Here is a 21,378-nt window from a genome sequence, read left to right as displayed (position 1 = left end):
AAATGCACAAGAAAGTTCAAATATCTGGCACAGCAGAAGGCAAAGAGCTTGTCCTGCGAAGCAAAATATCATCTATTTGGCAATACTTCGTATTATTTAGTTCAAGTGATGTTAATCAAGAAGTATTTTAGTGTTTGTGCCACAACTAACTTACTCAAACACCTGAAAACTTGCACTCTGGGGCCTCTGGATGTCTGGGGCCTGGATCTCCCCCATGCCTGCTTCATGCCCTGGGGGACAGGGCTATGGCTCTCTACATCCTCTTGCAGACCATTACATGGGGAAACCATTTGAATACAAGCGCGCCGATCCACACAGGTGTGGACACAGGTGTTCGCTGTTCGTAGACTTGAATCACACCTTTCTTGGCTGCTACTTCAAAGCACATTGTGCGCTGTCTGTCCTGCGTGCTGCACAACAACGTTCAATATTTGGTATTTGCTGCTGTTTACACTTAGCTAGATTAATGCGATGGTGTTGTGTATAGTATGTTGCTTTGTTTTGTTTTGTTTTTTTGCTTGTTTTCTATTCTTTTTCTCTCAACAGGTGATCCCGGAGATATTTTTTTCCCCCCCTTTCTCACTGTCCCTCTCCCCTTCTGTTTTTCTTTTCCTTCCTCTTTCTTTCTCCCTTTCCTATCCTTCACTCATGTCTGTCCCGTCTGTAACAACTGAAAATAAAATAAAATAAATAATAAAAACAAAGGTTGATCAAATGGACCAATACGGCAATGCCATGATGATCCATTTGGCAAAATAAATCCATTGGGTATCCTTGTTGGTCTTCAGACAACAATTCTGACGGCTAAAGAACCAAATGGGACAGGCAAAAAAAAAAAAAAAAAAAAAAAAAAAAAAAAACCACCTGAAAACACTTTACAAACTGCATGAAACCATTTCCAGAAACAGAGAGGGGTCTCATGTCGCTATGAGTTTTAGTCCCGTCCCTCTGAAAATGTCTTTTAAATAAAAGGAATGTAATGCAATGTAAATGGCCTGTATTTGTATAGCGCTTCACTTAGTCCCTAAGGACCCCAAAGTGCTTTACACATTCAGTCATCCACCCATTCACACACACATTCACACACTGGTGATGGCAGCTACATTGTAGCCGCAGCCACCCTGGGGCGCACTGACAGAGGCGAGGCTGCCGGACACTGGTGCCACCGGGCCCTCTGAACACCACCAGTAGGTGAAGTGTCTTGCCCAAGGACACAACGACCAAGACTGTCTGAGCCGGGCTCAAACCGGCAACCTTCCGATTACAAGGTGAACTCGCAACTCTTGAGCCACGATCGCCCGTAAGAATGAAAGTCGTACCCCGCGCTGATTTAATTTTGTGTTAAGTTTGGTGATGATTTTTTTTTTGTATGTATGTGTTAGGTTGATAAGGTGGAATACGTTTATTTTGACGCAAATAATTTCACACTACATTGGCGTTAATATGTTTTGTTTTTGGCAATAAAATGATTGATTAATCCTGAGAAATCATCAAAATATCAGTGTTGTAAGTAATCATGATTATCATTTTGAGCATAAGCGTGCGGCCCTGATATGTACAGTATGGGCCAGAATTATTCTAGGTTTTGTACTACTTAAATATTTTGTTTTCCGAATTTGTCAAAAGTAGAGTTCTTCTTTTCAGTTTTATTCAGATATATTTCTTCATTTTTTGAAGATGATCAGTTTGGGTTTATTAGTTTCATTAATAATATTAAGTTGAAGTTTGTTTTGATGATGATGATGATGAATAAAATGGAATTGGGAGAGGATTTGCCATAGTCCTAAAACAAAACTTTAATTATTGACAACTCAATTCATCACAAGAGTTAGAAGCCATTGCTGTACAAGTATTGGTGAATAAAGGGAAATAAATAAATAATAAATAAAATAATGCATTTGTATATCCCATGTAGGCAATTAGAAAAAAAGTCTCAAGTATTTTGCAGACTCCAAGAGGTTTTCTTCCAAGATTGCCCTGTATTTGGCTCCATCCATCTTCCCATCAACGCTGACCAGCTTCCCTGTCCCTGTTGAATAGAAGCACCCCCAGAGCATGATGCTGCCACCACCATATTTGACAGTGGGGATGGTGTGTTCAGAGTGATGTGCAGTGTTAGTTTCCGCCACACATAGCGTTTTGCATTTTGGCCCAAAAGTTCCATTTTGGTCTCATCTGACCAGAGCACCTTCTTCCACATGTTTGCTGTGTCCCCCACATGGCTTGTGGCAAACTGCAAACGGGACTTCTTCTGGTTTTCTGTTAACAATGGCTTTCTTCTTGCCACTCTTCCATAAAGGCCAACTTTGTGCAGTGCACGACTAACAGTTGTCCTATGGACAGATTCCCCCACCTGAGCTGTAGATCTCTGCAGCTCGTCCAGAGTCACCATGGGCCTCTTGGCTGCATTTCTGATCAGCAAAAATGTTTGGAATCATGTATGATTTTCGTTCCACTTCTCACGTGTACACCACTTTGTATTGGTCTTTCACATGGAATTCCAAAAAAATTTATTCATGTTTGTGGCTGTAATGTGACAAAAGGTGGGAAAGTTCAAGTGGGCCGAATACTTTTGCAAGCCACTGTATAAGGAGTTGGTAGTTTTAAATACTGGATCAGAAGATCAATAACAGTTCCGAGGACAAAGGTATAGAATAAAAGGGTCAAGGAAATAAACTGATAATTTATGACATTAATTAAACATACCTTTTCCCACTTATTTCCAGACAGGACTTACAACACATCCTGCTGATATCCCAGCTGCACATGAGCCCTACCAAACAAACGGTGCGAAAAATAACACGACACTGCTACCCAGGGGCGGATCTAGAAGGGTGGCATGGGGTGGAAAGTGCCACCCTAAAATGATCCCTTGCCACCCCAGTTTTGCATATGACAGTGTTGTTTATTAAAATAAGATAGCATTAACAGTTTGAGTGTAGTTACAGTCAACAGTGAATATAAATGCTAAAACTGAATATATTGCAAAGTGTTCCCCCCTCCACTATTAACAAATGGTTCAGCCCATAGCAGGACGGCTTTTTTCTTGTTTTCAGTAGCAAGTGATGGTTATTATTGTGCCAGAGCACATTTTGAACAACACCATGGGAATTTCGCTTTTTACACAGGTGGTTGGATGTTACACTGTGGAAATGGAAGGTAGGTAGGTGTTATTAACCCTCCGTGGTCCACGGACACGCTGCACTTCCAAATCACATGACTGATGTAAGCTGACATAGCAACAAGCTGCAGCCACGCTGAGTCTCTATTTCAGCCCACATTGAAAGTTCGAACTTCAAAGTTTTTACATTGGATTTACTGGCCTGTAATTAAAGAGTTATGATAATATATATAAGCCATGCTTTTTTCTAAATACTGTCATCACGTTTTTGTGTGTGTGTTTTAGTTTTCTAAGGACAGCTCGAAAACAGTAAAGAAAGAAATAAAGCCACATGTTTCCTATCGGTGGAAAAATTTACCATGTCAACCAATTTTAAAAAAAAGTCAACACGTGGAATTTGGTTGTTTAGGAAGAGAGGAAAGTTTTGGGAGTGACGGCAGCGAGACAGAGCTAGGGAGTGAGAGAGTTTTTAGATGTGGGAGATTTGTGACGTTTAGTGTGGAGTGTATACTTAGTGTGTTGTGTTATCTTGTGTAGTTGTTCTGTTGTGTAGTGTTTTGTTTTGTGTGTCAGTGAGGGCACTAGTGAATGTCACAAAGGCACATTTGCAACGTAAACACTGTCACTAAGTAGAAAACCAGCGGAGTGATACACCTGTTGTCAGGCCTGCAGGTTTATCCCTGTCCTGTTCTCCTCTGTCTTTTGGTGGACAAACTTTTTTTTTTACTGGCACAGATCATTTGTGGGGCATCTTATTGCAACACCTGATTGTTCTCTCTTTTTAATTTTAGTAATATTTTTAAATGGTTGTACAAAATTTAAAAAAAAAACAAAAAAAAAACAAAAAAAAAACGGCAGGTGTATTGTGCATTTTTAGATAAATTGTTGTTTATGTTTACAAAATGTACATTTTATATTTGCATTTCAAGTTATAAAAATTTACTCAACATGTCTGTGTTTTGTTTTTGTTTTTTTACAGTAAAGAAATACTACTAGGATTTTAAGTTCTTTGTGTGATTTCAGATCAGTAATACTAATAGAGTATGTCAGTGAAAAAAACAACTAAATTCAGTTGAGCTTAAAAGATACCAAACAAGGCAAGGGGGAAAAAAAATAAAATGAAACAATTTGAGGGTGAAATACAAACGTAAACTCAAAAGGAGTCAAAAATGGCCGGTTGTATTTCAGACCTCACTGGGTTAATCCAACAAATCATGAAAAATTAGGTTTAAATTTTTGTTCATGACAGTGCAGATTTCTGACATTTTGTGTAATTTAAGCATCTAACAATGTGATTGTTTTCTAACAAAAAACAGTGTGAAACTTAAGTTAGACTTGTGTTTGTAAATGAACCGCCCCATGTTGTGTAGCTTTCTGCTTTCGGGGAGCATAGTTTTTGCTGATATTTTTACATTTTTGAAAGAGACAGGAATTTTAATAAGAAAATAACGGTGGTACTGTAGGTTCTGATAAAAATTACAATCTAGTACGTGGCGCTAATGCACCTAGAATTTGTTTGCCAACCGCCATGAAACTGAAGAAGAAGAAGGAGAATTACGCCGCTCCACACGTCACAGTGAGGGCGCCGGAAATGTAGTTTTTGGAGGCAGACTCGTCTGACGTTGTGGCGGTAAGTTAGTCTGTGCTGCACCAGACCATGCCCGTTATCGTGTGGGTACCGAGAACGGACAATAAGGCCTGCTGCCCCGTGCACTCTTGAGCTGGATCACCCCCGCGGCCCACGGACCTCTGGGGCTAACGTTAGCAGCTAGCCGGCGGGAGGCGGGACGAAGAGCCGAAACGGCTAGCAGGTAAACACAGGTGAATTCAGGTAGTTTAGCACGGTGGCTACTGGTTCCTTGTCTGCCCATTCCTCTGCTGGTTCAGGTCTCATGTCTCTCGGTCTTTAACAGCATGTTCACACCGACAGGAGCTGCGAAAAGAAGCAGATAACCTTTTAGATTTGCTAAAGGAGGTCCACCCTGCTTGCCTGCACCAGGGTCTCCTTCTGGGGCTCAGTTCAAAAACAACTGTTATTGATCTTCTGATCTTGTTTGCTGTGATTGGTCAACTTTTGGAAGCCTGCTGAGGGGCAGGAGTTACAGCTTGGGTGTCCCTTCAATACTTTTTATTCTAATCTGTATAAGTGTTTGAGTCTGATGTCACTGTTTCAGAGGTCATGTTTCTGCACGATGAACTCGGGCCGAAAGTGTCTTAAACTCAGCCTGTCCGGCCCAGCTCCTGCTGTCACTGCTACTACACAGCTGCAGTTCGCCTCCCATGATGCTTTGCTACAGGAGAAGGAGGAGGAGCAGCGTTACCAGCTGGCGGAGGAAGACACCACTGACTCCAGACTCGTCATCACCATGGGTAATGCACACATGCACATACGCTGGTGGCTTTGTGAGGACCTGTGTCTCTGATGGACCGATCTCTCCATCAGAGGACAGCCAGGAGGAGATGAAGGCTGCCAAGAAGAAGGCCGCCAGAAGGAGGAAGAGGAAACTGGCTGAGGAGGAGGAGCCAAGGGATGGGGCCTCAGAGAGCGAGGAGGAGGCAGGAGTGGAGGTGGAGATTGACAGACAGCTGGATCAGTCACTGGAGACAAAGTCCAAACAGCACAACCTGACCACAGTGAACGTGAAAAACATCATCCACGTGAGTGCCTCCACCCACACGCCTGGAGAGGGAGAGGGTGTGATCACGATTTTTGATTGCATTCAGGTTTTTAAGCCTACTGTCTTTGAAGCAGTTTAATTTGAAGTATTTGTCCATGAAGTGTCATGTGACTTACCCTTTAATGATTTGGAGTAGGATGCCTGTTAGATGGTAACGGCTTATTAAAGAATACTGTCAGTCTTTGACAGTCTTTAGTACATTCAGTTCTCTGAGGTTACTCTGATCTCTTTTAAAGATATGAAGTGTAACAAACTCAAAGGCTTTCAACAAGAATATGGGAAACTTACAGTTTAAACGTTGGCCTTTGACCCACAGGAAGTGATCACCAATGAGCATGTGGTGGCCATGATGAAAGCTGCCATTAATGAGACTGAGGCTGTCCCTCCATTTGTGAGTCTATCATCCAATCAAAATCAATCATTCACTGCCATCATGTGAGTCCTGACCCTGCTTACAGACTTTCTTTCTTTTCTGCAGGAGCCCAAAATGACTCGATCTAAGCTGAAGGAGGTGGTGGAGAAAGGCGTAGTGAGTCCACTGACAGCAGCCAACACACATGCACACACACACACACACACACAGAGAGCACTCTGAACTTTTTGTTTTCTGTCAGGTGATTCCAACCTGGACCATCTCGCCCATCAAGAAAACCAGTGACATCGTCAAGGTAAAGGTCAAACCTGAAATCCTGACTGCACTCTTTATAAAGTCTTCAGCTAAGTGTAACTTTTCAAAATCATCTGAAAAACATTTTAATCCCTGCATTTTTTCGAAATGTTTTAAAATGACGTAAAAGCTTTTAATGGCATTTTGTCAGCATTTGACTTGAATTCAATTTTTAACACCGTAAAGTGTTTTAAATTTTTCATTGGCATTTTTCATTTATTTAATTTGGGAGAAATAGCCATCAAATTAATTCAATTACACATTAATTCAGTTCTTGAAGGTTAAACAATTCAGATTTAAAATTCTTATTTTATTTTAGTTACATCTCTAGATATTAAAAACATTTAAAACTAACATAAAATGTAAAAAATGAGTTTGTAATTTTTTCTTTTTTTTTTAAGTAGATTATGTAATTGTTTTAATTTTTAATGTTAGTATTTTTAAAAATATATATTTTTAACTGTGTTCTTGACGATTTGTAAAAACTGCTTTTATACCTTTCTTCATTTTCTCTTGATGAGCCTCATGAGGTAGTCATCTGAAATGGTTTTCCAACAGTCTTGAAGGAGTTCCCAGAGATATTGAGCACTTATTGGCCGTTTTGCCTTCACTCTGTGATCCATCTTGTCCCAAACTATCTCGATTGGGCTTAAGTCGGGTGACTGCGGAGGTCCGGCCATGGCGCAGCACTCCATCACTCTCCATCTTGGTCAAATAGCCCTTACACAGCCTGGAGGTGTGTTTGGTGTCATTGTCCTGTTGAAAAATAAATGGTAGTCCAACTAAACATAAACCGGATCGGGTGGCATGTCGCTGCAGGATGCCGTGGTAGCCATGCTGGTTCAGTGTGCCTTCAATTTTGAATAAATCTCCAACAGTGTCAGCAGCAAAGCACCCCCACCTCACACACATCACCCCTCTTCCTCCATTTTTACGATTGGAACAATGCATGTAGAGACCATTCGTTCACCTTTTCTGTGTCGGATGAGAAAGACACGGCGGGTGGAACCAAAGATCTCAAATTTAGACTCATCAGACCAAAGCACAGATTTCCACTGGTCTGATGTCCATTCCTTGTATTTCTTGGCCCAAACAAATCTTTTCTGCTTGTTGCTTTTTCTTAGTAGTAGTTTCTTAGCAGCTATTATAAAGGCCTGATTCACGTAGTCTCCTCTGAACAGTTGATGTACAGATGTGTCTGCTACTGGAACTCTATGTGCCATTTATCCTGGACTCTAATCTGAGATGCTGTTAACTTGCGATTTATCCTCCGCAGCGGTCCTTGTGTGTGCCAGTTTCATCGCAGGGTTTCGTGGTTTTTGCCACTGCACTTGGGGACACATTCAAAATTTTAGCAATTTTCCAGAGTGACTGACCTTCAACTCGTAAAGTAATGATGGACTGTCGTTTCTCTTTACTTAGCTGATCGGTTCTTGCCCTTATATGAATTCTAATAGTTGTCAAATAGTTATGTCCGCTGAGTACCAACCTGACTTATGCACAATAACACAGTTGGGGACCATCAGTTGTAAGAAGACAATAAATGTCACAAATGAACCCTGAAAAGGCTCACCTGTGGTGAAAACTTTTTCAGGTGACTACTCGTGAAGCTCATTGAGAGAATGCCAAGGGTTTGCAGCGCTGTCAACAAAGTTTGTGTCTATAAGGCATATTTAGAGTTATTTATTTTGTTTTGCTACATTTCTATATATCTTGCTTTATATATTTGATATCTTCAGTTTGCAGTTACAATGTAGAAAGTAGTTCAAATAAGCAAAACCATGAAATGACAAGGTGTGTCCAAACTTTTAACTGGTAGTGTATATCTGAGTATGAACAGTTTTAAAGCAGGTTAGCAATTTAAAAATAATTAAAAGTATAAAGAGGCATTTTTAAAGTCCTTTTTTCTCCAACTCTAGTGTTTTTGTAGTAGTCATAAAGTGTGATTCTTATTTCTCTGCTGAACGCTGAGACTAACGCTGTAGGATGTGTGTGATCTCCTTTGTTTTCTGTGTGCAATTACAGTGTCAATGAAGTTTCAGCTACATGTGTCTGTCTTCAGGCTCCGCAGTTTGTCGACATCCCTCTGGCTGAGGAAGACTCCTCTGATGACGAGTACCATCCTGAGGAGGAGGAGGAGGACGAGACGGCTGAAGACGTGAGGCTCCAAGCGTCTGCAGCGTGCTGTGATGTTGATGATGACTGGCTACTGATTTTTCATTGGTTGTGTGTCTGTGTAGACGTTCCAGGAGAGTGACATGGAGAGCACAGCTTCGTCTCCTCGAGGGACTCGGCTGCCCCGAGCTGAGGAGGACAGCTCCAGCCCATGGCAGGTCCTCAGAGTGTGATCATCGCTGTCAGTCTGCTGATCAGTCAGAGCTTTAGAAGTGAAAATGTGTGAAACAATCAGTGTTTGGCTGGTCCCTCAAACGTCAGCTTGTTAGAAATGAACAAATTCAAAAACTTTATTGATGACCAAATGGCAAAACTACTGATCAAATTATTTCTGTTGATCTAATGGTAAAACATGGAGATCTGAGTGAAAACAGGAATGTTCAGCAGTTTTAAACACACCAGTTTATGAAACCCGAGTATAAAACATTGTTTTTATTTGCTGATTTTCCTAAAAGCTCTGATTTTACTTTTTTCTAAACCTGTGAATGGGACACTGTCTACCTCAGGGGTAGGGATGGGTACCAGTATCATGGCACCGGTTCTGACATAAACGGTAGTAACCAGACCGAAAAGCAGCGCACATTTCGGTGCTTTTTTTTTTCCTGAGATGTCACACACTTTGAATTCTAGCCAATCATTTTACGTTTCCAAGGATAGTAGGCGGGTCCAGGTACATACGTTCTTTTAGAGCAGAGCTACAGATTAAAAATGCCCAAGGCGAAGTGGTCAAAAGTCTGGCTGTACTTCACAGCAAAAGATGCAAACTTAGCAGCCTGCAACAAGTGCTTTAAGGTGATACTGTCAAAGGAGGTAACACCTCAAATCCGATGAAACACCTGGCGATGCATAGCGTTTTTTTTAAAAGCCGAGAAATACGCCGTATTTGATAGCTTGCTGCGAGACCTCACACAGAGAGCATCTACTGCGGGTGTGGTGCCTGTTATCGGACCCGGAGCCCTGCTAGTGTAGCAGAAATGATGAGGATGATGATGGCAGCAGCAGCCGTTCTTCTCTGCGTGAGTAGCTTAATGTTGTTCGTGTGTAATTTACGTTGAGTAGGCTAACCACGTTATTACATTAATGCATGTAAGGTGAACTAGCAAACACCATCGTAGTTACATGCAGCTGTCTTCTTGTTTGATGGCAGATACTCCCTTCACCCTGGCCAAAAAGGCTAAAATGTCCAAAGAAAAAGTGGAAAACAGCTAAACATGAGAGGTTTTTGGACAAAGTTTGTGTTTTTTCCATTGATTAAGCACTGCTTCCAGCCAACAGTGATACCATATATGCCCCATAGCTGCAGAAAAGGCTAACATTGCTATCTTTTTACAAAAAAAACAGCTGAACATGAGAGGTTTTTGGACCAATTTTGTGTTCTCCATTCTTTAAGCACCAGTTTGAGCACCGTTTAAGCACCAGCACCGTTTCAAAAGTACCGGTTTGGCACCGGTATCGGATAAAACCTAAACGATACCCATCCCTACTCAGGTGTCTCAAACTCCAGTCCTTGAGAGCTTCTGTCCTGCAAATGATAGATGCATTCTTGTTCCAACACACCTGAATCAAATTAAGGGCTTTGCCAAACTTGATGGCAGTTGAAGAAGTAGCTCAACCATTTGATTCAACTGTGTTGGAGTAGGGATGCATCTAAAAGCTGCAGCACAGTAGCTCTCGAGGACTGGAGCTGGAGAGCCCTGGCCTACCTAAACTTTAAAGCCTGCTTCCTGTCTTCCGTCCTATCAGAAGTCGCGGAGTCGGTCCAGACTTGTGAGGGCAAGGTCTGTTTCCATGGGGCCGCCTCCTCCCCCCAAAGCTCCACTTCCTAAACCTGTGACTGACAGGACCTTCCTGGAGAAGCTTCATGCTGTGGAGGAGGAGCTGGCTGTTTGTATGGAGCCCTATCAGGTAACCATGGAGACAATCTGGTCATGTGATGCATCAATATACGATAACGATATAGATAAAACGACAGATCAGTATGGATCATCTCTGTGTCGTCAGCCTCTGTCTGAGTCGGAGGATGAGGCCGGTCTCATGGCGTCTCGGACTCGGTCCAAACGTCCTCTCAGGGATGTCCCACTGGGCCGGCTGGAGGCAGAACTCCAAGCTCCTGACATCACACCTGATATGTACGACTCTAGCTCCACCCACGAGGACAGGGAGTGGACCGATTGGCTGAGAGGGCTGATGAGCTCAGACATGGACAATGAAGGTGAGGGTTTATAACAGAGCAGGGATTCGAGTTCTGACTGGACTCAAACTGATCAGGAATCTTTTTCTGACAGAGGAGTGTGATGATGAGGATGATCCAGAGTACAACTTCCTGGCTGACATTGACGAGCCCGACGTAGAGGATTACCGTGATGACAAGGCTGTCCGCATCACCAGTAAGTACACAAACACACATGTGTTCAGATTTTCCCTGAATTTACAAAGGAGCTGCTCAGTCATCTGTTTAAACTCAGTGCACACCTTCGACAGGGAGCCTCAGGTAATCAGCCGTAATATCTGAGAAATCAGTAATCAGTGGGCGGCTAACAATCAAAGGTCCATGGATTTTTAATTTTTTTTATTGTATTTTTTTATCCTCTCCTCTCCTCTGGTCTACCCTCACACACACTCTGATGGATGCATCAAGGGTGCATCCATAACATGGCCAATATTAAATGTATCATAAGCGAGCAATAAATGTGATTAATACCTGCTGAAAATGATAATTTGTGTTTATGTCTTCAGAAAAGGAGGTGAACGAGCTGATGGAGGAGCTCTTTGAAACGGTATAAAACACCTTCAGGTTACCTATCTCTTCACCTGTCTCCTCAGTGTCTCCTCACCTGTCTCCTCACCTGTCTGTGTGTCTCAGCTGAAAGAGGACCTGGCTGGACAGGAAGTGGATGATGAAGGCCACGAGGAAGAGGAAGAGCCACAGGAGGAAGCACAAACATTTCAGACCCACACACCTGAGGAGCAGCAGGACAGGTGCGTAACTAACACATGCACACAGTCGGGTACTCATATATTGTGGGGACATCTAATTGCTTTCACTAGCAACGAACCCTGACCATCAAAAATGAATGCCTAAACCTAACCTAACCATAACACAATTGTAACCCTGACATTAAAACCACATTTTGATTCTCTAAAAGGCCTTCAAACTTGTGGGTACTGGGATTTTGGTCCGCATGAGGGCTGTTGGTCCCCACAAGTATAGTAAACTTCCGATTTTTGGTCCCCACAAAGACATGAATACATGCTCACACACACAGATACATCACTGTCTGTGTGTTTTCACATCAGAGAGTGTCCTGATGATGAGGCTGAGGATGGACCAATCGCAGAGCTGCGCACGGTGAAGCAGCAGCTGGCATTGATAAGAAGGAAACAGCTGACTGGAGTGCCACATGACACGCACACAGAGCTGATCGTGTACAAGTTGAACGCTGAGCAGAGGAAATGCCTGCAGCAGCAGCTCCAACAGGTAAACTCTACTCTTTCAGCATGGCGGCTGAGAGCTGTTACCATGATAACAGCAACTGAACTCACCTGTCGTCTTTCTTTCAGCATGTCCAGCTACTTACTCAGGTTTACCTGCTGACCTCACTTGTGCCCAGACTGCACAGCGAAGCGGAGACCTGCCGGCAGTTCCTGGTAACTCACCTGGATGTGTTGTGATGTACTTCCTGTTGTTAATGCACCCATTGAAGCTCACTTCCTGTCTTTCAGTGTGAGCTAGACTTGCTGGCGCAGCGGGCCGAGCTGATTGGTTTGTTGGCTCTTCCTGGTTTCTGTAGTGTCTTCAGAGCATCCAACCTGCAGGTGGCGCTGCAGCTGCTGGATGAGCTGCGTCAGGCTCCCATCAGCTACCAGCCACAGCTTCGCCCCCGCGATGCCCGGGGACGGAGTGAGTACAGGTGGGGGCGGGGCTTCCTGATTGATCGACTTGAAACTTTGATTGAAACTTGTTTTTACATGCTAACAGTGCGCTGCTTCCCCGTCATGCCGGCTGAGCTTGCCTGGCTCTTTGCCACACGGCCCGTCTTCATGTACCCGGAGCTGCTGCCTTGTGCTAGCCTAGATCCCGCGCTGTACTGCCCCCGGAGGACAGCAGCCTTCACTCCGGCTGAGGACTGGTGAGCACACACTCACTGTAACACAAAGAGGCCTGAGAAAAACCTTCACCATGCCCTTAGTGTGTGTGTGTGTGTGTGTTTCAGTCTGTTGGTGCTCGGCCTCAGGAATATGGAAGGGTCATGTGACCCGCCCAAGCTGGTGTCCCAGTTCCTGCTGAGGAAATCTCTGGTTCAGGTTCGACGAAGGATCCTGCAGTGCTGCCGGCCAGGTTTTCCTGACAACGTTGTCAAGGTAACGCAGACATACATACACATACATGGTGCGTCCCAATTCATGGGTTGCATCCTTCCAAGCACCTGGCCTTTTGAAAGCGAAAATTATGTGGGTTTTTTAATTAGATTTTTTTGGTTTGTGAAGTATCTGAGGCTAAGACCACAGGACTGTAAATACAATATTGTTGGGCTTCATTTCTGTACCCAACAGTAATTTTAAGATTAACTAGTTAGCTAATGTTGTTAATGAGACTAGTGTCATTTCAGTTTGGTAATGTAAATATAACATGGCCAATTTTAAATGTATTGCATTTAATTAAAAATGTACAGCAGTGAACTTTAACTCTGTTTCAAATCAGAGAGACAAATATTGTTCTTTTAATATATTGGCAATACCAAATTTGTCTGAAAGCTTACCTATATGGGTAAAAAGACAATTTACGAGTTGTGATAACTATGTGTTTGTTAGATAAAATGAAGAGTAGATTGATTTATTGATTTGTCAATTTTGTGAAAAATTTATTTTGATTTTGAGAAAATCATCCCATAACTGTTTTAAGTCATATTGAATAGATATCAGAGCCTTAAACAGACTGACCTGGCAAAAATGATTAAAAAAACATAACATCCTTATAAATTATAGCACTATAGATCAACTTACCCCAAAATACATAAAGCATATAAACATCTACAGCAATATAATTCAACAAACAGCAGTACTACTAATCCAAAACACTCTGTTTCATATAACTGAAAGAAACACAGACTTTTATTTTCAGGTGCATTCTGCTGCTGATATTTGCGTACTTTAAGTTTCTGAATATAGAACTTTTTACTGCCTTTCATAGTTTTTACTTGAGCGCCCTGAGTACTTTCTTCCACACTGAAAACACTTTGATAGATTTAATGATGACTTTACCTAATAAGATTGATTTAGGACAGATAATTAGTTATTTTAAACTTTTTTTTTTTTAAGTAGTCCCTCTCATAGAGAGAACAGTCTGTCTGTTCTCTTCATCTCTCAGCTGGTGCTGGCTCTTCCTCACACACTGCTGAATTTGTCCTGTATCATCAAGGGTGGAAAGCCTCGGTCTCATCAGCTGTCCCTCAGAGATGATCGCAGATGATCTGAACACTTGCAGTACTCAAACATGGAAATCAAATGTGTGCAAAGCTACAGGATTAAAACACGAATTTAACTTAACAGCTCATTTAAAAAAAACACAGACACCACCAAACCGAGCCAGCAAAATAACCGAACTAACATTAACAGTGCTATGAATCCTGCTAGTACTGTGATATTCAGGTTTGAAAACCAGGCAGCATTCAAAGATTGTCTACATTTCAGCATATTTTGTTTTTGGATATGTTACTGACTTTAATTATCCATAAAGTCATCACAATTTCTGTAAAATTAAAGTCAGTTTTTGAACAATATGCCTTTTACAGTAAAGGCTTTAAAAGCAAGTGGAACCTCACTAACATCACTAATGTCACATAACTTTGCCGACATGTAAAAGTAATGTTTTCATGTTCTTCAGTATTAGAACATTTGTGTCGCTGCATAAATGAGTACTTATTTAAAAAGTTTATTCTTCGACCGCTCCACTTGAGCTATCCTTTATTTTTTCGAAAAATGATCTGCTTTATCACACCTCTGTACATAAAAACACACAGTCCATCTGTCTGTCTTCTGCAGACCTTCCGGTACCAGCGGCGGGTTCTCCCAATGCCAGTGGCATGTCGTCCTGTGAATTCAGCAGACTGGCGACCTCCTGTGGAGAGAGAGGAGAGCGTCATGCCTCTGTGGCTGCTGGTAGGAAGGCTGCTTGTGTTTCCTTTGTTCCTCTCTGCATTTTTCCTGCCCGTCTTCTCTTTATGGAAAACTAGTTCCAGAATAAACACTGATGACATGGTGTCAAACAGTTGACGGAGGAGACCCAGGTGACACTGGAGAGATGAAGCAGGTGCCGGGGGAAAGGGAGGTCTGGGAGTCTCTGCTTAGACTGCTGCCTCCATGGAATGGATTATAAGAGAAGAGGGAAATAGCAAACGTAGTTAACTAGTCAGTAATCAGCCTTGTGGTCCTCCCACTGTCTCCTCTGTGTTATCGTGCAGCTCAGCAACCAGTTCCCCATCAGCTGCAGGTTCTGGTTAGAGTGTTAGAGTGACTCGTCATCAGCCAAAGTCCATCGTGGAGGAGGAGTCCATCTGCAAATGAGACATGTCACAGGAGGGGTTAGCCACATCAGAACTGTCAAAGAGCAGTGGTATTGTTTGCATTTAAATAAAGGTGGGAAGTTCTCCTGTGTGTGAAACAGGAAATGTGAGCCAGTCCAATCAGTGAGGCAGAGATGTGATGGTTAGAAGTGACGTGCAGGATGGCGACCTCAGTGAAGAAGTGTGTATGTGTTGTGTGTCCAAGTATGAAAAGCAGCAAACACTCAGCTTTGACATCACATGAGGGAGAGTAGCTGAGTGGGGTCAGTCTCATTTTACAGTCACTTTGTTGTTATGTGCACCAAGTATGACGTCACCACTTCCCCAGTTGTAGCTTACTCTGCTGCTTGGGGTGTGCCACAATCACTGCGGTCTTCTTCTGAACCTGAGGTGTCAGCACTGAGAACAACCCTCCCTTTCAGTGCTGGTAAAGGAGTAGAAAAGGAACAGGAAACAAAGCGATCAGTTTTCCCCAGAAAGTTTTCCCGCTGTTGCAGTTTCTCCCTCTGTGTAATCTGAGAAGCACTAGTTCTGATAGGTATGATGTTCACCTAGAGGTCATAAAAACGAACAGTATTTTAGATTCTGAAGAAAGGATGTGATGAGGATTATCTGATGCTGCTGTCACAGGCCGTTTGTGATGGAAACAAAACCAACTGTGACCTTTGAACTTTTTGCAAACCAAACAGAGAAGTTCCACACTTTATTTCACACTAGATCCTCCTGCAAAAATGGAATATTTTCTTTGAACTACCAAAAAATCTGTTTTGTAATTGGAGCGTTTCTGTGACTTATTGCAGCAACTTTTCCTTTTCTAATGTGGAATCTTGACACACTTTGTTGAAACTGCATTTGTGTTTGTTGGGATGCCTCAGCGATTAAGAATGTGCTTAAACAGATTTTACAGTGAATCAGAAGAGAACACTGCTTTCATGTTTGTAATCTGTTTGAAGTCTGAGTATGTATGTATGTCCATATATAAAAACATCTCTTTTCTGTCTTCAGCGCTCTCTCCCCGTCATCCATCCAACCATTAGGCACTATAATAGCTCCGCCTCAAACATCCCCACCCCCTCCAGCTCCTACAGCGTCCCCCCTGGGACCCGATACCCACCCCGCCTCCCTCAGAACCTGGACTTCAGACGGATCGGCTTTGTATTGCTGAATCAAAACCACAACCCCCCTCATCCCCCCGACTCTGCTCCCACTCCTCCTCGAGTCCTCCTTCACCGCCTGCTCCTGACCAGGACCGATTCCCCCACTGACATTTGCACTGCCACTGTGTCCATGGCAACCAGAGATCAAATTAGACGCTATAGTCAGAAACTTGCAGCCCTGAGGAGGGAGAGGGAACACAAATCCTTTACACCTCCTTCCTGTGATGACCCCACCTCCCATCAGGTGACAGGGGATGATGTCATCAGAACTGATGAAGAGGAGGAGGAAGAGGGCGACATCATCCTGGTTCTGTCTGAATCTTCACCCAGTGCTGCAGGAAGTGTTGCTGTCAGTGACGATGTGCAGGAGGTGGGGTCAGAGAGTAAAGAGGACGGAATCTTGACACCACCTAGAGGAGCAGAAGAAGACAGTGGTGATCCTGATGAAGATGGAGACAGAAAAACTCAGCAGGTGAAACCTTTAGTAGCCAAAGTCAGCTCTCAGTCAATCAACCAATTGATATCTGCAGATATCTGATTTCCTGTTTGGTTTCAGCCACTTTCAGAAGAAAGTGATGAAGATGATCAGAGAGAGTCAGAAGACGTGCTGTTCGCTCACGATTATCTCTACAGGGTGAGGCTTTAATTCTGAAATTGAATTGTATTTAGAAAGATTGTGTAACCGCAGTTGTTTGTATTTCCTGTTACCTGGTCAGGTTTATGAGGCGGTGCAGATGTATCCGGGCTTGTGGGAGGAACTGATGTGTGTGTTGGACGAGTTCTCAACTGCTGCAGTTGATGTCCTGTATGACAGAATAAGCAGCGTTCTGCGGCCGTGGCCTCAGCTGCTCAGAGACTTTGCCGCCTTCCTGAACCGCAGACAAGCTCGCCGCTGTGGCCTGGTGGGTGCCATCACTGTGACCTCGCAGAGGTGTGCTGTGACTTAGGTGCAACTCATCAGCTCTCTTCATCTCCGCAGCTTCTGGAGCAGCAGCTATTTGAACGCAGTCGAGTGTTTCTATGGAAACTGAGATGGAGCCTGGGAGAAAGCTCCTCACTCTACCAACAGGTGGTGTCAGTACTGCAAGGAAGCTCCGCCCCTTTACCTGAGGACATAAACAAGGTAAGGTAGATGACATTTGACCCCTCAGCTGATCTGACCTGAGGAAATCTGTCAATTAAATCTGTCTTCTACTGATGAAATAATTCAACACTGATTATTTTCCTCCGGAATGATGGGTTTATCAAGTTATTGATAAAAAATGGAACAGAGAGAGACAGAACTCTGATCCTCTCTTTGTTTTGTCAGCTCTCTTCTTTGCTCTGCCATCATCCTGACCTGCAGCAGGAACTCCGCCAGTTCTACCAAGAGTTCCACACCACAAACTCTGCTGCCCAGAGTTCCCCTGACAGGAACCAAGGCACCGACAGAGAGGAACAGGATGAGGGGGAGCGGCAAGCGGTTTGTGCCAAAAACATCACTTTGACAGCCACTGGGGAGAAAGTCGTCATGTGGACACGGTCAGAGAAACATCCAGAAGCACTCAGGAAAACACTAAAAAAACATTATAACGATGAAACATCATTTCAAGGTTCTGAAACTATTAGAGACAATAAACTCCTGAAAAAGTGTTGGCAGGCATTATTCAGATGTTGTAGAAAATATCAGAAAGTCATCAATAAGTGTTGCACCAGCCACAATCACACACTCAAAATCTGTGTTGCATAAAACATTACACATCCTGCAAATGTTCACGTGCTCTGGAAACGTGTTCTAAAAACAATATTCATTAAATGCTCCATAAAAAATCCTTAAGGAATAAAAATGAGACGGAACATCTGTAAACCCAAACAATAAAACTTCTGAAGCATACATCTTCTAGTAGCAAAGACATTTGTATTGTATAAAACTGTAAATGTTGTAGAAATGTTTCATTTGAAATGTTCTACAAACATAAACGCTGATCTTGAAACATTGTGAAAATAAAATGAATTTAAGCATCGAAGCTTTCAGAGCCAGATGTTTTAAGATGTTTCTAAAAGTAGCATAAGAAAAGAGGAAAAACTAACTCTGATTGTTCCTGTTCCAGCGAGGTGGACCGAGCTATCCTGACTGCCTGTCAGGAGAGGGGAGCCACCTGGAAAACGTTCAGACAGGTGTCTACCCACCTGGGAAACAAGACTGCCCAACAGGTGAGATGAGGCAACGCCTCAGCATGCAAGTGTAGAGCTCTGAGCTCTGTCTGTGTTTTTCTTCTAATTATTAAATCCGATGTTTTCTTCAGGTACGCCTTCGGTTCCTCGACCTGATGAAGCTTTTCCACTCTGCAAAGTCCACTTCCTGTTCCTTTGAGGCACAGCCAATGAGCAGGCAGGATGCTCCAGACTGAGTCCTGGACCAGTTAGAGACCTGCAGATAGACTACAGAGTCCAAAATGATGCGAATCCGCCGCTGTCCAACTTTGAGAATCCAGAGTTTATTTAGATGAAAGAATGGAGTCTTGCAGGAGGCGCTCTGCTCACCTCTGCCAGACTGTTTAGAGAACGTGTCTAGAATGTGTTGAGACGAGAGGATCAAAGAGTTCCATTCTAGATCAGAGATAGAATGATTCAGGATACATGTGAACCTCCTTGGCCGGCCTTTGGTTCTGGACTTTAGGTTTAGAGACTTAGCTGTGGATTTAAAATCTAGAACCAGCCTCAGGATAACACTCTCTTCCTACAATCTGGGTGATGGTGGATTCTTCAGACCTTTTTTCTCTGGAGCGGATTTGAGGCTAATCAAAGAGTTCATTTGCAGGACTGTAGCTTACTGTGAAAGAGTTCAGAGACACTTCCTGTTTATACTTCAACTCCGATTTGTTAACCAATCAGAGCAGAGCTTTATTTAAAAATTATTTATCATTAATTTATCTCCTCTAGAGAGGGAGGGGCCTCTGTGGTCACATAATACAAAGAAGGAAAGTAGAAACCAGCTCCAGTTGGCGTAAACTGGGTCATGTGACCTTGGTGATGGGCCTGTCTTCTGGTTTCCCATAATGCTCTGCGTTGAGGGCACCTCGTCGCTCCCATGATTCCATGCTCTCATGTTGGTGAAGGAGACATTGTGTGAAGCTTTTGTACAAATGTTTATTCACATTGAATGAAAATAACTCATTAAAATTTTTTTACTCCTTAAAAGTGTTTGTAAACAAAGTGTTTGTTTGTGAAGGCTAAAGAAAGAAATCTTTAAGCTTTAGGGAGGAAAGAAAGTACTGATATAATGAATTGCCCCCTCTATTGGAGAAATGAAAAGAGCTCTGGGTAGAACCAGGATAGTGCTCCAGGGAAAGATGAGGTATGTTATATTATGTTGAAACATTTAAGTAATGTAGCGTTAAATAAATTGTTAATGTTATTTAATAAGATATGACAAGTAGGGCTCTTCCCATATAGATGCAAAAAGGCAATAATTATGCCAATAAAGAAACCTGGAAAAGGCCATAGTAATCCTGGGAAATATAGAACCATTGCTTTGATTTTCAATATGTGTAAATTGATGCAAAGGATGGTGAATGAGTGGTCGGTGCAATTTTTAGTCAAGAAATATAACAGCGCCTTATCAGAGTAGTTTTCATAGCAATGGATCCTCTTTTATGTCTGGAAGATGATATTAAGAAAGCTCAGAATAATAAAGAAATTGTAGTTGCTATGTTTTTGGATGTAGAAAAAGCATATGATATGCCTTGGAGAAAGGGTTTACTGATTAAATTACATCAGTTAGGAATAGGAGAAAATATGTTTAGTTGGTTAAGGGATTTTTTATGTGACAGAACTATTCAAGTTAAAATAGGATCACATGTGTCAGAGCCAAGAAAAATAGAAAATGGAACTCCTCAAGGAAGTGTAGCAAGCCCAACATTATTTTCAGTTATGATCAATGGTATTTTTAAAGATATGTCTGTAGATTATGGTAAATTACTTTTTGCTCATGATGGAGCATTATAGGTAAGGGTGGGAAATGTAGACCATCTCATTAAGAAATTCCAGGAGGGGATAAGTAAAGTGGAAAAATGAGGTGTAGAATGGGATTTTAAAATTTTTAGTTGAGAAAACTAAAGTCATGTTTTTCACAAATAAAAAAAAAAGGGAGAAAATAAACAGTTTTACTAGTATGGGAAGGGGCTAGAAAGGGTTGATTGGTTTCGTTTTTTGGGTCTAGTTTTTGATAAGAAATTAACTTGGAAAAATCACAGAGCACATTATGGGGAAAAGTAAAAAGGTACTTAATATTATAAGGGGTTTAGCAGGGTTGACATGGGGTGCAAATTTGATGCCACATTAATTCACTCAAGAATAGATTATAGGTGTATGGTATATTGGTCAGCGGCTAAAACTTGGATATTATCCAAGCTCAACCACTGAGACTTTAAGCAACACCAGTATGTGTCCTACAAGTAGAATCAGGTGAAGTGCAAATACATTAATGTAGATAGATCATTATCAGATAATAAGAAGACAAGGCCTCCCACTGAAAACGCTACGTCCAGATGAACATATATATATATATATATATATATATATATATATGTATGTATATATATATATATATATATTTACATATATATATATATGTATATGTATGTATATATATGTATATGTATGTATGTATATATATATATTTCATCTCACTGTAGTCCTGTTTGTATAAAAACAAGCCCCCAAGGCACTTTGTCCTTATTTTGGCTTCCTGTACCACTTGGGCTCAGGAATAACAGTAAAGTTGACCCAGCTTGGACACAGTATAAATAATGTTTATCCTATACATAATAACCATATATATATATATATATATATATATATATATATACATACATACACACATGGTTATTATGTATATATTGTGCTATTCTTACTTAGTGTATTGTCTTTCTTTGTTACTGTTTGTTTATACTGGAGCACTTTAACCACTTTAACCACTTTAACCAAAAATAATTTCCCCTAGAGATCAATAAAGTATTCTGATTCTGATTAACCA

General features: G+C 42.0%; 1 protein-coding gene across 3 annotated transcripts; it reads left to right on the top strand.

The window, feature by feature from the left end:
• Positions 1–4,701: 4,701 nt before the first annotated feature.
• On the top strand, positions 4,702–19,530 carry gon4la (gon-4 like a). 3 transcript variants are annotated; one of them, XM_087834891.1, is made up of 26 exons: positions 4,702–4,932; positions 5,296–5,491; positions 5,565–5,779; positions 6,116–6,190; positions 6,278–6,328; positions 6,414–6,467; positions 8,529–8,624; positions 8,707–8,799; positions 10,385–10,546; positions 10,643–10,853; positions 10,927–11,028; positions 11,378–11,418; positions 11,505–11,620; positions 11,939–12,119; positions 12,203–12,289; positions 12,365–12,542; positions 12,621–12,771; positions 12,856–13,003; positions 14,684–14,800; positions 16,210–16,833; positions 16,918–16,995; positions 17,078–17,263; positions 17,341–17,484; positions 17,671–17,882; positions 18,452–18,554; positions 18,647–19,530. In XM_087834891.1, exons 2-26 carry the CDS (start codon positions 5,314–5,316, stop codon positions 18,749–18,751), a joined length of 3,708 nt encoding a protein of 1,235 aa, XP_087691017.1. In that variant the 5' UTR covers positions 4,702–4,932; positions 5,296–5,313; the 3' UTR covers positions 18,752–19,530. The 3 variants fall into 3 exon arrangements, with proteins under 3 accessions (XP_087691017.1, XP_087691018.1, XP_087691016.1); XM_087834892.1 differs by having other exon boundaries at positions 4,702–4,942; XM_087834890.1 differs by having other exon boundaries at positions 4,702–5,491.
• Positions 19,531–21,378: the final 1,848 nt, after the last annotated feature.

The sequence above is a fragment of the Neolamprologus brichardi genome, chromosome 22 (assembly GCF_056152115.1).
Source record: "Neolamprologus brichardi isolate AB-2024 chromosome 22, ASM5615211v1, whole genome shotgun sequence".
Lineage (NCBI taxonomy): Eukaryota > Metazoa > Chordata > Actinopteri > Cichliformes > Cichlidae > Neolamprologus > Neolamprologus brichardi.
This window is presented reverse-complemented; position numbering and strand designations above follow the sequence as displayed.

Excerpts from the sequence above, each read along its gene's own strand:
- gon4la (XM_087834890.1), top strand. The coding sequence starts at position 5,281 with ATGTCACTGTTTCAGAGGTCATGTTTCTGCACGATGAACTCGGGCCGA. Across the intron at positions 11,621-11,938 it reads CCTGAGGAGCAGCAGGACAG|AGAGTGTCCTGATGATGAGG; the intron begins GTGCGTAACTAA and ends TTTTCACATCAG. Across the intron at positions 12,290-12,364 it reads AGACCTGCCGGCAGTTCCTG|TGTGAGCTAGACTTGCTGGC; the intron begins GTAACTCACCTG and ends CCTGTCTTTCAG.